Source organism: Mixophyes fleayi, chromosome 8 (assembly GCF_038048845.1).
Source record: "Mixophyes fleayi isolate aMixFle1 chromosome 8, aMixFle1.hap1, whole genome shotgun sequence".
NCBI lineage: Eukaryota > Metazoa > Chordata > Amphibia > Anura > Limnodynastidae > Mixophyes > Mixophyes fleayi.
The window spans coordinates 36486203-36502506 of NC_134409.1; the positions used below are offsets into that span (position 1 = coordinate 36486203).

Here is a 16304-nt window from a genome sequence, read left to right on the forward strand (position 1 = left end):
ATACTCCAGAATGTCATGAAGAGTGATCAGATGAATTGCAATTAATTTCAAAGGCCCTCTTTGCCATGACAATCATCATCATCATCATCATCATCAATTATTTATATAGCACCACTAATTCCACAGCGCTGTACAGAGAATTCATTCACATCAGTCCCTGCCCCATTGGAGCTTACAGTCTAAGCTCCCTAACACACACACACACACACACACATACACACACACACACACACACACACACACACACTAGGGTCAATTTGTTAGCAGCCAATTAACCTACCAGTATTTTTTGGAGTGTGGGAGGAAACTGGAGCACCCGGAGGGAATCCACACAAACACGGGGAGAACATACAAACTCCACACAGATAAGGGCATGGTCAGGAATTGAACTCATGACCCCAGTGCTCTAAGGCAGAAGTGCTAACCACTGAGCCACTGTGCTGCCTATCCCAAAAACAAAATTTCCACTGCATTTCAGCCCTGTCACAAAAGGATCAGCTGACATCAAGTCAGTGATTCTCTCGTTAACACAGGTGAGAGTGTTGACGAGATCACTCTGTCATACTGATTGAGTTAGAATAACAGACTGGAAGCTTTAAAAGGAGGGTGGTGCTTGAAATCATTGTTCTTCCTCTGTTAACCATGGTTGACTGCAAGGAAACACATGCAGTCATCATTGCTTTGCACAAAAAGGGCTTCACAGACAAGGATATTGATGTTAGTAAGATTGCACCTAAATCAACCATTTATTGGATCATCAAGAACTTGAAGGAGAGAGGAGACCGTCTACTAAAGTTGGTTCACCTGCGGGATCGGGCACCACCATTGCAGAGCTTGCTCAGGAATAGCAGCACGCAGGTATGAGTGCATCTGCACACACAGTGAGGCGAACACTTTTGTAGGATGGCCTGGTGTCAAGAAGGCCAGCAAAGAAGCCACTTCTCTCCAGGAAAAACATCAGGAACAGACTGATATTCTGCAAAAGGTACAGGGATTGGGCTACTGAGGACTGGGGTAAAGTAATTTCTTCTGATAAATCCCCTTTCAGATTCTTTAGGGCATCTGGAAAAACACTTGTCTAGAGAAGGAAAGGTGAGCGCTACCATCAGTCCTGTGTCATGCCAACAGTAAAGCACCCTGAGACCATTCATGTGTGGGTTGCTTCTCAGCCAAGGGAGTGGGCTCACTCACAATTTTGCCTAAGAACACAGTCATGAATAAAGAATGGTACCAAAACATCCTTCAAGAGCAACTTCTTCCAACCATCCAAGAACAGTTTGGTGACGAATAATGCCTTTTCCAGCATGATGGAGCATCTTATCATAAGGCAAAAGTGATAACTAAGTGGTTCGGGGATCAAACATCAAAATTTTGGGTCCATGGCCAGGAAACTCCCCAGACCTTAATCCCATTGTGAAATTGTGGTTAATCCTCAAGAGGCAGGTAGACAAACAAAAACCCACAAATTCTGAAAAACTCCAAGCATTGATTAGGCAAGAATGAGCGGCCATCAGTCAGTATGTGGCCCAGAAGTTGACTGACAGCATGCCAGGGCGAATTGCAGAGGCCTTCAAAAAGAAGGGTAAACACTGCAAATATTTACTCTTTCCATAAACTTAATGTAATTGTCAATAAAAGCCTTTGACACTTATCAAATGCTTGTAAATTTTACTTCAGTATACCATAGCAACATCTGACAAAAAGGTCTAAAAACACTGAAGCAGCAAACTTTGGGAAAACCAATACTTGTCTCATTCTCAAATTTTTTTGCCATGACTGTATATAATGTGCATCCACATGGATTCCTAAGTCACTAGCGAATGAGGTAGGTGATTGAGATGTGGGGGTTGAGGCAATTCCGCATATATAACATACTTCCTTAGTATGTCCTTGTCGTGTCTGTGAAATATTTTATAACAACACAGATATTTTTGTTATAATTTGGTTACTAGATGGCACTGTTGCATTGATGAGTATGGATATTATTTTTTTTTATCTTTGCTGAGAAAGTAAGGGAAAAAGTGGCAAAGGGGACAATAGAAGGTGATAATGAATAAAGTGGTCAATTTACAGACAAGGGGACAATGAAGTTGTATTTTGAATTTTAACCTCTTGGTATATCTTGCTGCAGTCTTTCCTTAATTTGACACGTGAAGTATCAATACTGCAAGGGCTGCTTTAAGGATAGTATCTATATGTAATTTAAATTAGTTGGTAGATCAACATACACAGACTGTACAAATAGTGGCTCTTATAACACAAAAGTCTATGCACCCTGCACTACAGTAGTGGAAGAACGATTTGGCTCTATACTGCCACCTATTTAAAACAACTTGAATTGCAGCAGCTGTATTTTTATTTCAAATATCTCTCTTGAAAGATTTTTCCAAACAAGGAAACACTTAATGGCTTTTATAATTGTGTACTCATATCAATTATTATTTTATCTTAAATTACATATTAGTTAAGTTACCTTTAGGTGTATCTAAAATAGCATTAATCGTATTAAAAATGTCCCAGCATATTCCCTTTCTGTTCCTTTACTTGGGAGAATTAAAAAAGAAAACTCATTGCAGAGTCATCTGAATGTACCAAACCTTTTGTATATCAAAATGATTATATTATTATTAGTTGACAGGAAATACAATGCCCCAAATTAAAATAATCACATCTACAAGGATCTATTTCATCTTCTTTGGAAAATTGCCTCTGAGATCTTCCAAAAAGTTATAAAACTGTAAAGCTCATTTCAGCAAATGGGATATTTAAACAAAGGAGCTTTTACTTATTAAGAGTTGTCTGCCAAAAGAATAACAACCTGAGCACATAAACTTTGATGTGAGGCAATTGCTCGTTTTTTTACCTACAGTGGGTATTCGGGGAGATTAACAAACAATTCAGTCTATTGGAATCACCAGTGTATGTAATGTGGGAAAATTCCAAAGTGCTTCCCATTGATTTTATGGGTCCCATTCACAAATAGGATGTATACTTGATGTGCTATTAGATCAACTTCAGAATATACTTTTTTCTATAGCTAATTGTCCTATTAGACACAAATTACTTATATTCATGCAACCCACACAGTAGATAAGCCTGTGGCTGACTAGTAAATCTCGGGGCCTTTTATGAACGTCCAAGGAGTTTTTTATCAAGTCCCCAAAAATGCAATTTTAAAGTAATGAGGCTATTTCCCCATAAGTGTCCATAGGAGTTGTGAACATACGCCCTATGTATCTGTCCTGAGCATCACAGAAGAGTGATCTTCAGATCCTTCCCTGGCAGCCTTCGTTCTCCTCCCTATCGCAAATTGTGCAAGGCCATAGGAACCTGTAAGTAAAGTGATTGCAATCATTTTACTATAGATTATTCACCTCCTATCAGAGCCACTGTACCGGCTAACCAATTATAATAAATTGCCACTTTAATTAATTTCTCATCATTAGATGGGCAGCACGGTGGCTTAGTGGGTAGCACTTCTGCCTTACAGCACTGGGGTCATGAGTTCAATTCCCGATCATGGCCTTATCTGTGTGGAGTTTGTGTGTTCTCCCTGTGTTTGCGTGGGTTTCCTCTGGGTGCTCCGGTTTCCTCCCACACTCCAAAAAACATAATGGTAGGTTAATTGGCTGCTAGCAAATTGACCCGTGTCTGTGTGTGTGTATGTTAGGGAATTTAGACTGTTAGCTCCAATGGGGCAGGGACTGATGTGAGTGAGTTCTCTGTACAGCGCTGCGGAATTAGTGGCGCTATATAAATAAATGGTGATGATGATGATAGGGAATGATAACTAATGTAAGTACAGTATGTGTATTGAACCCCATGAATGAATGGTAATTATGGCTCTCAGAAACTGACATTTAAACTGACCTTTTTGTAACTTAATCCAGGCATAGCACCTTTACCTGACAATTACCTGGCACACAGACTGCGTTTACTGCTTATTTTTTCTATGCTTTGAAAACCTCCAAATATCATCATCATCATTTATTTATATAGCGCTAACATATTCCGTAGCGCTTTACAATTGGGATAGCTAGAAAAAAATTCATTATTTACAGTAGTAAGTCAACAAAAATAAATTCAGTGTAATCAACAGCAGTGGTCGAAGTGGAAATTTAGAAGTGTCGGTTTAGAAAAAGGAAGTGAATTGAATTTCATAGTTTCACAATCAAAGCAGTAAGAGAGTGACATACCACCGTATACCAACCCACTTCGACCACTGCTCCACAGCCACTAGGAATTAGCTGTCTACCCTTGGCATAAAATAGTGATTAGAATAAGGTAAAAAGTCATCAGAATAGGAGAGAACAGGTGAAAGCCAAAGCTATATTTGCACATTCTAATTACTGTATTTTTCATTATTATTTTCTTTGTGATTTACAGTGCTTAAACTTGGATAAATTTGAAGGTCACGACGATGAATCCCATTTGACTCATCATGCTCTTTACCTGCTTGAAGAAAATAAATTCTGGGCTGGGCTTGTGTTCATGGATGTGTTCCCCTGGACCAATCACATCCCACCTCATGTGAAATACAAAATACGCATGGATATCGATGTAGTGGAAAAAACGAACAAGATTAAGGACAGGTAGTAATTTTTGTTTTTAAATATCCGTTTAAATAATTGATTCACCTATCATCCACATACACTGAAGGGGCCATTTTGTGGAGATTTCTATTACAAGTGACAATGCAGATGCCATCTTGTACTCACTCCCCTCTGAACATTCCCATGACTATTGATTCAGTGCACAAAATGGCAGCCTCTGCTGTGTGCAGTTGGCAGTGCAGTTTAGATGAATTCTGAAGTTACAGATGTAATATGGAAAATATTTCCTTTCCATATTCCTTTTACTGTAAACCGATACTATATACTGATAATATAGCAAAAGGTAAATACCTTTGTCAACATTGTCATTAATGATTAGAGCTTATTTTTTATACATTTATATTCACATAGTAAATGTGGGAAGTGTGTTTGGCCATAAAATTATTTCACTCTGTTGCCATCGTAGTATATTTTATTTCGAGGGACCCTTGAAACTGTGATTTTCTGCCCCACCACAGTGCCATGGCTGCATTCTGAAAGTAAATTAAATCCTATTTAAGATGCACGGTTTCTAAGTAACAGGATTATGGCACATGAGCATCCGGTTGGGTGGTCCCATGTTGAAGTACATAGGTTAATGTGATCAAAGAGAAATAGGTCTGAAATCCTCTTAGTTGCCCCTCTGACCTTGAAAAATCTTGACCTCTGTGAGTTTGGCAAGCTTTTGACAATTATATTACCCCTATCGTGATTCCCAGTTGTTTTCCTCTCAGCAACAACTTTTCTGTGTTGTTCCTTTACTGTGTAAGTATGTATACAATAACCGATATGTTTAATGTTGTATCACAGAGCAATATCAATTAGCACTAGACCTGTCAAAGCATCATATGTCATAGCCGGACATCATATGGTATTACAAGATATAAAGGAGTAAACCCTTATCCGACCAGTGGTCCCCCTCTAAGCCTCTGATCCTGTCCTTTCTCCTTGTGACCCACCTAGCTCCTCTAAGCATCACAATTGCCATTCCTGCTCTCCAGATCAATAGCTGTGGAAAAATACTCTGCACTGCATCTGCAGTTAACTGGGCATATTTTGAGCATCCAGGTAGAAACCCCTCTCTGCAGGAAAAGTGTCACTACATGGGACTGTGTACAGCAGAGAGAAAAAAAGGATGAATCAGCAACAGGTTTAGGGGTCTATTTCCAGTTCCAGATTCGGAGGGGGGTGGTTGTTTTCCTATGGGCACCCCAGCTAACGCCATGCTGAGAGGGCATTAGCAATGGGAGGAGAGGCGGCAGTACTTGTACTCTTTGGATTTGAGTGGAATGCTGAGAGAAACTGAGAGTTCTAATTGGCTTCAAGATAAACCCTAGTCTAAGGACATTCAATGCACCTCATGCATAGCCTATAATTGTTGTCTACTTGGACTTTTTGACACCTCTCAAGTGCTTTGATTATGTCAGACACATCACAAAAAGCAACGAAATGAATAATGGGCCTCATTTAGAGTTAAGAGTATATCGAGCTAGAAAGTACAATTTGGCACTTTAGCAAAAGCATATTGCATTGCAGGGAGACAAATTCAAAATGTATGGACATATTAGATAAATTTAGAGAATACTTGACAGCTTTGGCAAGTTGGCCTCCGGGAGATCCAGAGGAGGTGGGCATGTGGGAGTGGGGCTCAGCAAATCGCGGTATTTGACTCTGGCCCCTAAACTGACATCACAGTTTCTACCCTATTACAGCAGGGGGTGGGGTCATGTTGCCACTTAACTAACAAAGTGGCCAGGAACTAGGAGGTTGCTCTGCTATCCCGGCAGTCCGGGAGGACTACCGGAAATTCCGGGAGAGTAGGCAACTATAATTTAGAGAGGGAAGGGGGCATATCCTTGCTTAATTCCAAACCACAGTGCAAAAATAATGCTGCCCAGTATTTGTGTACTGCATGCAACAAAAAATGCATTTGCAACCCTTGCATCACAACGAGTTTGCGCCAAATTCTAATTGAGGTTGATCATCATGTTGTATGCGATAGATTTAGACATTGACTAGTATCTTATGCATTGTTTGTATTTTATTTAGTTGTTTTTAGTTTAATTTATGCTTTATCTTTTAAAGAATATTCACTGCTTTGTTGCAGATATTGGGATCCAGGACCCAGGGCTGACCCGTTGGAAGACTTCCGATATATATGGGGAGGTTTTGCTTACCTTCAGGACATTATTGATCATGGCATTATCAAGACCCAGACGAAAAATGATTTGCCGACTGGACTGTATGTGCAGCAGATGCCATACCCCTGCTTCGTGGATGATGTGTGAGTGGGAACTTTGATTATAAGTCCTAGACAAAACAAATGGTGAATGGAACCATGCACAGTTTAAATGTGTGACCTTTGACCTTGTCTTTAGATGTTTTGAAAATCTCCCAGAATACAAAGCATGCCTCTGAAGTCCTGGCAATTATCATGTTCTTCTTACATCTAGATAAAGCTTAAATTAAGTTATAATATAAATACATTGTACTATCTGTCCTTCTACCCTTTATACATGTTAGGATTCTTTGCAAATAATGTATGGCTTCAGTGTTACACTTGGCTATTTCATAGCCCACAGTGAAAGTTATTTATAAATTCCATTTATTTGATGGTTGGGAAGAAGTAACAGTTCTTGGTACCATTTATAAAGTAAATCACTTTTAAAATGGGCTCAGCAGCAATGCATCAAGAGAATTGTATTTTTATTTGTAATGCCCTTACAGTGTGTGTGAATATACATTTTTTATAAGGTGTGAGCTGAGGACTCAAGGTAAGAGGTTTTAGTCTAAGCTACAGCTTCTAGTTTTGAGTCATGCCCCTCTGACTATCAGCTGATCGGGTGATGTCAAGTGAACCAGTCATGTGTGTCTGGGCTACTGAGATGCTACCGATATTAAGTGTGCCTTTGTTTGAGAGGAAAAGTCTGGAGCGCAGAGAGAGGTCAATGATGCCACGGAGAATCAATAGTGTTAAGACTGAGTTCACAGTCAGGGCAGGATGCTGCTAACCTGCCCTATACGTGCGTCAAGTGGTATAAGTGTTAGTGCTCACTGGGAGAGGCACTCAGTAGGTTCAAAACAGCCATTGTTATTAGTATCCAAGCATACCCATTAGCTGACTATGGTGCCAGTATCAGAAGGCATGTGAGTACACTAACGTAACCACAGCATTGTAGAGGCAGAGGAGTTAGAGAGACAGAGCTACAGCCCAACCACGCGAGAGTGTCAACTCTTATGTCATTCCAAACTACCACCTATAAGTGAACTGTGCTGCAGAGTAAATTTGGAAGCTATAAGTAAAGATCTACCTCATTTATTTCCATCAAATGATATGGCCTGCCAGCCATTCATTTCAACATTGGTTACTGTACATCGCCCCACCTACTGTATCTGCACATTGCACATTTTACTGTTTACTGAAACCTGTCCATGTACTGATCAACTACAAGAGCCTGAGGTGAGAGAGAGACTGGACTACAGCCAGGAGGATCTACAGAAGAATTTTCCATTTGTAATGAAAAATTCAATACCTCCACCCACTAGGCCAACAGGGGGTTACAAAATGGCCCCCAGCATAGAACAATGAACACCCCTGAAGCAGGATTATTGGCTCGATATCAGAGCAGGTAAGTGCAACAGTTGACCCAGCCAGACTGACACCTTTGTAGTATTTTCCTGGTCATCTTAGGATTTTGCAACCCACAAATCACCCTACAGGTAGGGCTTTCACAGGCAGTGTCGAGACAGGGGAGTACTATGTGTTGCTTTAAACTCCCACAAGACTCCCAGGAACGAGCCCCTACCCCTTCCCTCTTACTCCACAGTGTCAAAGGACAAAACCATCAGAAGGAACAGCGTGCTGGCTGCCTAGTGTCCAGCCGGGACGGAAGACTATGTGAGCATCGGTCACAGCAGGAAGTAACGTCCCAGCTGGCTCGTAACCAGCCGGAGGGAAGAGGAACAGAGTGAGCCGCCGCTAGTAGTGCAGCGGCTCATAATAGCCACTAGAAAAACTGGGTACCATATACTGAAACTATTGGGGAACCTCTCAAAATAATAAATATAATAAAAACAATGTAAAAATAAATGATGTTTAATATGTAAGACAGTACAAGAAAGCATTGTTTGAACAGTCTTCCTGTATAATTCAGAGAAATAAGCTGGATATTAAACTCTCTACTAGTAACAGTCACTGTCGAGCTGGCACTGATTCCTGGCAGCTTCCTTTAGATGATGGATCACTTTTTTCTTGGCATTCTCCGTATATTTTTTATAAAATGACAATGGATCCTTTTGTGTACAAATTTGAATACAAATTCAGGCAAATCTATATTCAGACACAGTAACTGAGACAATCTGCTCTTCCATATCACAGCAAAGACTCTGCACAATTTATAACTACTATAATGTATAGATAGTAGATTGCCTATAACCCCATATAATAGTTTATTAAGGGTTTTAGAATAGTACGTGTCAACTTTTCGTTATCCTCTGAAGAAATTGCCAAAGGACGGTGAAACGTGCCGGAAAATATGAAGCTGTTTGCCTAACGAGCGTTTCATATATAACACAGTCACGAGTATACAATATAACACTATGGTCCCTATTTATTACCCACCACATTTTATACACAATGTATTTTAATTCTCATTGCAAATATAAGGATTGAAAACTCGTGCAAATTTATAAAAAAAATCTTCTCTAGGAACAGCAGTCACAAGAAACTGCTGTTCCAGTGAAGATCTGTCTCCTATGTCCTATGGTCACTATCGCAAAGGAGCCACCTTTGCGACAGTGGCCGGAGGGAAAAGCAGTAAGATGCGGTGAGGGATCTGAAGATCCATCCACCGCAATGCTCTCCCCGTAGGAACAGAGCTGAAGAATTACACATAGGGTAATGTACGCCAGCACATTATCAGATGTACACCTTTGTACATCTGATATTGTAGTATGTAGTATTTTCCTGGTCATCTTAGGATTTTGCAACCCACAAATCACCCTACAGGTAGGGCTTTCACAGGCAGTGTCGAGACAGGGGAGTACTATGTGTTGCTTTAAACTCCCACAAGACTCCCAGGAACGAGCCCCTACCCCTTCCCTCTTACTCCACAGTGTCAAAGGACAAAACCATCAGAAGGAACAGCGTGCTGGCTGCCTAGTGTCCAGCCGGGACGGAAGACTATGTGAGCATCGGTCACAGCAGGAAGTAACGTCCCAGCTGGCTCGTAACCAGCCGGAGGGAAGAGGAACAGAGTGAGCCGCCGCTAGTAGTGCAGCGGCTCATAATAGCCACTAGAAAAACTGGGTACCATATACTGAAACTATTGGGGAACCTCTCAAAATAATAAATATAATAAAAACAATGTAAAAATAAATGATGTTTAATATGTAAGACAGTACAAGAAAGCATTGTTTGAACAGTCTTCCTGTATAATTCAGAGAAATAAGCTGGATATTAAACTCTCTACTAGTAACAGTCACTGTCGAGCTGGCACTGATTCCTGGCAGCTTCCTTTAGATGATGGATCACTTTTTTCTTGGCATTCTCCGTATATTTTTTATAAAATGACAATGGATCCTTTTGTGTACAAATTTGAATACAAATTCAGGCAAATCTATATTCAGACACAGTAACTGAGACAATCTGCTCTTCCATATCACAGCAAAGACTCTGCACAATTTATAACTACTATAATGTATAGATAGTAGATTGCCTATAACCCCATATAATAGTTTATTAAGGGTTTTAGAATAGTACGTGTCAACTTTTCGTTATCCTCTGAAGAAATTGCCAAAGGACGGTGAAACGTGCCGGAAAATATGAAGCTGTTTGCCTAACGAGCGTTTCATATATAACACAGTCACGAGTATACAATATAACACTATGGTCCCTATTTATTACCCACCACATTTTATACACAATGTATTTTAATTCTCATTGCAAATATAAGGATTGAAAACTCGTGCAAATTTATAAAAAAAATCTTCTCTAGGAACAGCAGTCACAAGAAACTGCTGTTCCAGTGAAGATCTGTCTCCTATGTCCTATGGTCACTATCGCAAAGGAGCCACCTTTGCGACAGTGGCCGGAGGGAAAAGCAGTAAGATGCGGTGAGGGATCTGAAGATCCATCCACCGCAATGCTCTCCCCGTAGGAACAGAGCTGAAGAATTACACATAGGGTAATGTACGCCAGCACATTATCAGATGTGTACTTGCCTTTTCGGAACTTATTAAATTGCAGTATATAACAGTCCCCATAGACATCTATGGGATACCTGGCAATGGTGAGAGTGAAGTACACACAGACCAAAAATTGAATGAAATGTACAATAGTGTATTTTGGATGGGGGGAGAGGAAGAGGGGGAGGGTAGGAGGTGGGGACCCCAGGCAGCCACAGGGCCACTATGCGAAAATGAGAATGGTTCTATGCAGCAATCAAACCAATGTAATGTCTAAGATTAAAGGAAATGGTCCCAAATGTCTTGAGAAGGATCACAGAGAGGCTATTATAGATATTAAATGATATTTGTACTTCTATTTATTATTCCATCTTTCATGCCTCTTTAATACTTGTATTCTTTTTACTTTCAGGTTTATGATAACACTGAATCGCTGCTTTCCAATTTTCATGGTGTTGTCGTGGATATACTCAGTTTCCATGCTGGTGAAGGACATTGTTCTAGAGAAGGAATTGCGTCTAAAAGAGACCATGAAGAACTTGGGTGTCACTAATGATGTCATATGGTTCACCTGGTTCATTGATAGCTTCAGTGTTATGTCCCTTAGCACCATCCTCCTGACCATTACTATTGTGGTAAGTCCCAACTCATTGTGTTTAAAGGCAAAATAAGTTCTACTGTGCAAGCAAAAATCATCCAATTTTGTATAAATCTTAAATCTTATTAATATTAATCTAAATATGTAGCCTGTTGAGACTGGCCAAAGTCACTTGTATCTGCTTGTTTAGGTTAACGCTGAGAAACATCTGCAGCACAGTGGCTTAATGGTTAACATTTCTGCCTCACAATGCTGGGGTTAGGAGTTCGATTCCTGACCAGGGCCAAATCTGTGTTGAGTTTATATATTCTCCCTACGCTTGCCTGGGTTTCCTCTGGGTGTTCCAGTTTCCTCTCACACTCCAAAAACATATTAGTAGGTTAATAACTAAATGTGGGCAAGACACAATTGCACCTACGTTTATGCACAAAGAAAAAAAATTTGATTTTGTTTTGTGAGAGAAGATATTCAAATGAGATTAAAGGAGTGTAGAAATTATTTACCAATGAAATAAGGCTAAACCTAGCAATGTTTAGGCGAAAAATGGAAATATTTTAAAAAAATTTATTTAAAGAATGAGATGGTTCTAAACTGGTAGGATGTTGGGCATTCACACTTTTGCATAATTTGCCTCTTGAGATTCTTCACCTAGACACACTTCTAGTTTACATAGACATCTCCAGAGAGCAGAGAGTAGCCAATCAGATAGTAGATGAGCAACTTAATGTGCGCTGGGTATTCCATCCAGGTGCGGCATTTTGTGCTGTGTATCATAAAATAGGACATTTCTCTTGTCACAATTATCCTCTTTGGGTCTACATGCAGCCCCAAGACCACCAGTTGCCTACAACTGATGTACATAGTGATACATAACTGAACTCATTCATGGTGTTATTCTAAATTTGTGTAAGAAAACACTTACACAGTGTTTACAATACATGTCAACCAGCAACTTAGTTCCATCAAACCAAACTACTTGTAGGCAACACACACATATAACACACAGGAGGAATGCAGGACAAACTATATGACATAGGTCAAGGTCCTCTCCATTACTTCCTTGTTCTATAAAACCATATGGCAGAAAGGGTCATGAAAAGTTAATTAACTAATTTAGTAAACAAAACATTCTGAAACAACTTACGTGGATGTGTGCGTGTTTGAATTACAAGTTTTACTGAGGAAAGCGTGGGGCCATTTACTTGCAGTTATTTATACCACTGGTTTGCAAGGCTGTAGATTGCTGACAGGGCATGCTGGGACTTTGAGCTCCACAAGAGTTGGAGAGCCTCAGGTAGATGACCTCATCTCTATATTACTACGTGCTTTATCACTTCTACCAGATCTGACAATAAAGGAAAATAACTGAGTCTGGATCTGGGCATGTGTGTAGGAATTTATAGAACATGTTTCCCCTAAAGTATGTAAAACTTGTGAATGCTTATTCACCCATTACAGCAATACAGGTTAGGCATTCACATACCTGCAGACTATGTAGATCTCTTTATGTATAGGTGACGTGAGTCTGTCACTAACATGTTCTGCAGCGTTGTACAATCCAGTAAGTTTATATTCAAGCACACGGGTCCGTGCCCCAGTGGATCTTACAATCTAATCTCCCTGCCACAAGCACAAACACATACTACCAATGGCAAATTTTAAATGCAAGCTAATTAACCTGCCACTAAGTTGTTGAACCGTGGGAAAAATCTAGAGCACCAAGACACACGGACATGAGGAGAACATACTCCACACAGATAGTTCCCTGGTCGGAACTGTGTGCAGAGCCCCAGTCCTGCTAAACACTATATACTACGGTTTTATCACTAACTTTATTAGAAACTCACCATAATCCTTGTCGGTGAAAAGCTTCATAAGATTTTTGTGGTGGTGTCATTTAGTTTAGAATTTGGTGGAAACCTGGGGCCCATGAATGAAGGGGTACCCAGAACTTACCTGCTTTAGTCAATGATGGAGGTAGGACCTTTACAAGAAATAAAGTGAATTTGGGTGAGATATTTGATATATATTCCGATAAACGTGGGGAGATATTCTTGCTGTTTGCTGCAAAATAAAAAGAATTGGTGCAAACTGTGTAAATGAATATTTCAGAATGAGGATTGCGCTGTGTGTTTTAAAATTTTTTAAAATTGGTCTAAAGTCTACATCTCAACTTTTTTAACTGGGCCCATGCAAAACACTTCTAAACCGCTAGGCTGCCCCTTACATCTTCCCCTAACAAAATCCTGTTCACCGCTGCTCTGCTGTGGGGCGTACCTTCCACTGTTTTGACCTTTTGGGACAGACCCCTCAAATTGGTACAGACCCTCCTAAATCAGGACAGCTAGGAGATATGCCGAAAGGCACATTTTTAAATTACGAATTGCCATCAATGCCGGAACAAACTGTAATCAGCTACCGGGATACCTCCTCTGTCAGGTCATTCTTCTTTTTTGTTAAATAACATGGCTTAAGCTGAATATCCCTCATCAGCTGTGACTATTACATCTCAATCCCTTTTTGCACATTTGCATTATGCCCTTTTCAAATATTGCCCATTATAAAAACTACTATATTACTTGCTCATCCTTGTAAATGTATCTATAATTCCTGCTCTGTTACCCCAGTCCTGGTACATAAAGTCTAGGGATAGACAAAGAGGTTATCCTATAAATAACTGTACATTTAGTTTCTCAGTGCTTTAAATAAATACTCATGATGCACGCTGCTGCCAGTTAGAAATGTCTGAACGTTTCCTTTGTTTGCACAGGGCTGAATTTGAGCAGCACATAATGATTTTCTCCACTGTTAAGCGTTTAATTGACCTGTCCTGGAGAAAAGCACTGCTTCTGTTCTTAGTTTACAATGAGAGTAACTCCTGTGACCTCAATATGTGTTTTCTATCCACTTCTTAAATCATGCAAACAGAGCTAGATTGTGTAAATGCATCCAATCAGTGCAGCCCTAAGTGTGAGAAGTTCTGCATTCTTTCCTACTTTCTTATCTATAATGTGTCACATCACATTTTCCTGCATTCTAATCTATTCTTTTCCATGCAATAAAGACTCCACGCTGATGGCTTTTCCTTTTCTGTTTGCAGGGTGGCGGAATCCTTCACTATAGCAATCCCTTAATCCTGTTCTTCTTTCTGATGGCTTTCACTCTGTCCACCATCATGCAGGGGTTCCTCATGAGTGTCTTCTTCTCTAAAGCCAACTTGGCAGCTGCCTGCAGCGGCGTTATTTATTTCACACTCTACTTGCCGCACATCCTGTGCTTCGCTTGGCAGGACCGCATGACTTTCAAGTTGAAAACGATAGCAGTAAGTCACCATATATAGCTTTTAATGGAAAGTTATAATGGCTATTTTGTTTATTTTTGCTCTTATGGCTTCTGCGCACACAAACTTTTACTGTCTTGTTGGCGTTCTGGTTGATAATTAACGCAATAAAATACAAGTGTGAGGTTTGTGTACTTGCCTATAACAAAAGGTCTGAGCCCAGCTGCATGTAAACAGTGCAAATTGTGAAGGTTGATACTCAGATACAGCTATAATCACTACATATTTCTGATCCCAGAACTGTGATTGCAAATAGCTGCTATGGGCCTTATATTATATTATATTAGGTATTTTGAGTTCTGAATAAAAATTCTGCCCCAAAAAATGTGTACTTATATTAGTATGTTGAGTTGCACATGCTAACATATAACAAAAAAACAGCAGTATTTCTGTATCACCGTTACTAGTATGGATAATTACAGCTTGGTGCATTAATTATTGATACGAGTAACGATGAGCATGGTCAAGATATTGATGACACGATAACTGGATGGTCCATAATTATTCATGTGCCAGTATTCACATCCATCACACATCACACCACTTCCTTTTGGACCGGGACGGCAAAATATGTAAAAGTACCGCCCATTAACATATTAATTAGTTATTTGTTGGGTAGGGTTCATAAGATTGAGGACCTAGCAGGTCCACTTTAACTTGTAGCTTATTAATATATTTTGTCTTGTTGCAGAGTTTGCTGTCTCCTGTGGCATTTGGGTTTGGAACAGAATATTTATCTAGATATGAAGAACAAGGCCTTGGGCTACAGTTTGGCAACATACGGAAAAGCCCAGTGGAGGGCGATGAATACAGCTTCTTATTCTCCATATTCATGATGCTTTTTGATGCTTTTGTTTACTGGGTCTTTGCATGGTATATAGACCATGTGTTTCCAGGTAGGCTACTCCATATTTTATTTAATTATAGATTTGTTAAAGCTATCTTTATAGCACTTCAAATGCTGATCAGAACAACCTATGTTGAACTGAGGAAGCCAAACACTGCCGGGTAGATGTTCTGTACAAACCACGTCATGGCAATCAAAGGGCGGCTGTCATGTAAATGGCATTTTCCAGAATCCTTGTCTCTTTTGGACTGGCTGGTTTGACTATTGTCTCTAGGATTGTATCTTGGAAATCTCCCTTAATTTCTCACTGTTTTTGTGAGGTTTTAAATGAATAATCTATTGAAACATCTATAGAACTGTTAGCAATAGTAGTAACTTTTGTTTTAAACAGCAGGGCCTTTCTTTAAGTGATGATTGCATTTTATACATTCCCAGAAAACTCCCCTTTCATGTTACGCTTATCATTTTCTTTAATGACTCACCAAGTACAAGTGCCCTCTACTGACTTTTACTCAACCGGATTACTCTCCTCCACACACATTCTTTAACTCTTCTCCCTGGTCCGTCTCCCACACTCTAATTATCCCTTTTGACTTACACCAGCTGATAGAACCAGTTGTGCCTGCCTAGTCACCTGACATGTGTCAATCTACATTCCTATGGGATCTGTGTACATAAAGCACTCTGCACTAAGACGTGTAAAGTCACCAGTTTACTTTGCATTGTCAGTATTAGTATTTA

General features: G+C 39.9%; 1 protein-coding gene across 2 annotated transcripts in view; it reads left to right on the forward strand.

The window, feature by feature from the left end:
- Positions 1-16304, forward strand: part of ABCA4 (ATP binding cassette subfamily A member 4) — a 157506-nt gene that overhangs the window by 57339 nt on the left and 83863 nt on the right. For both annotated transcript variants that reach the window (XM_075182349.1, XM_075182350.1), the window contains exons 13-17: positions 4387-4592; positions 6700-6876; positions 11191-11413; positions 14477-14698; positions 15408-15612. In XM_075182349.1, the coding sequence (XP_075038450.1) occupies positions 4387-4592; positions 6700-6876; positions 11191-11413; positions 14477-14698; positions 15408-15612 (1033 nt within the window). The remainder of the gene's footprint in view (positions 1-4386; positions 4593-6699; positions 6877-11190; positions 11414-14476; positions 14699-15407; positions 15613-16304) is intronic.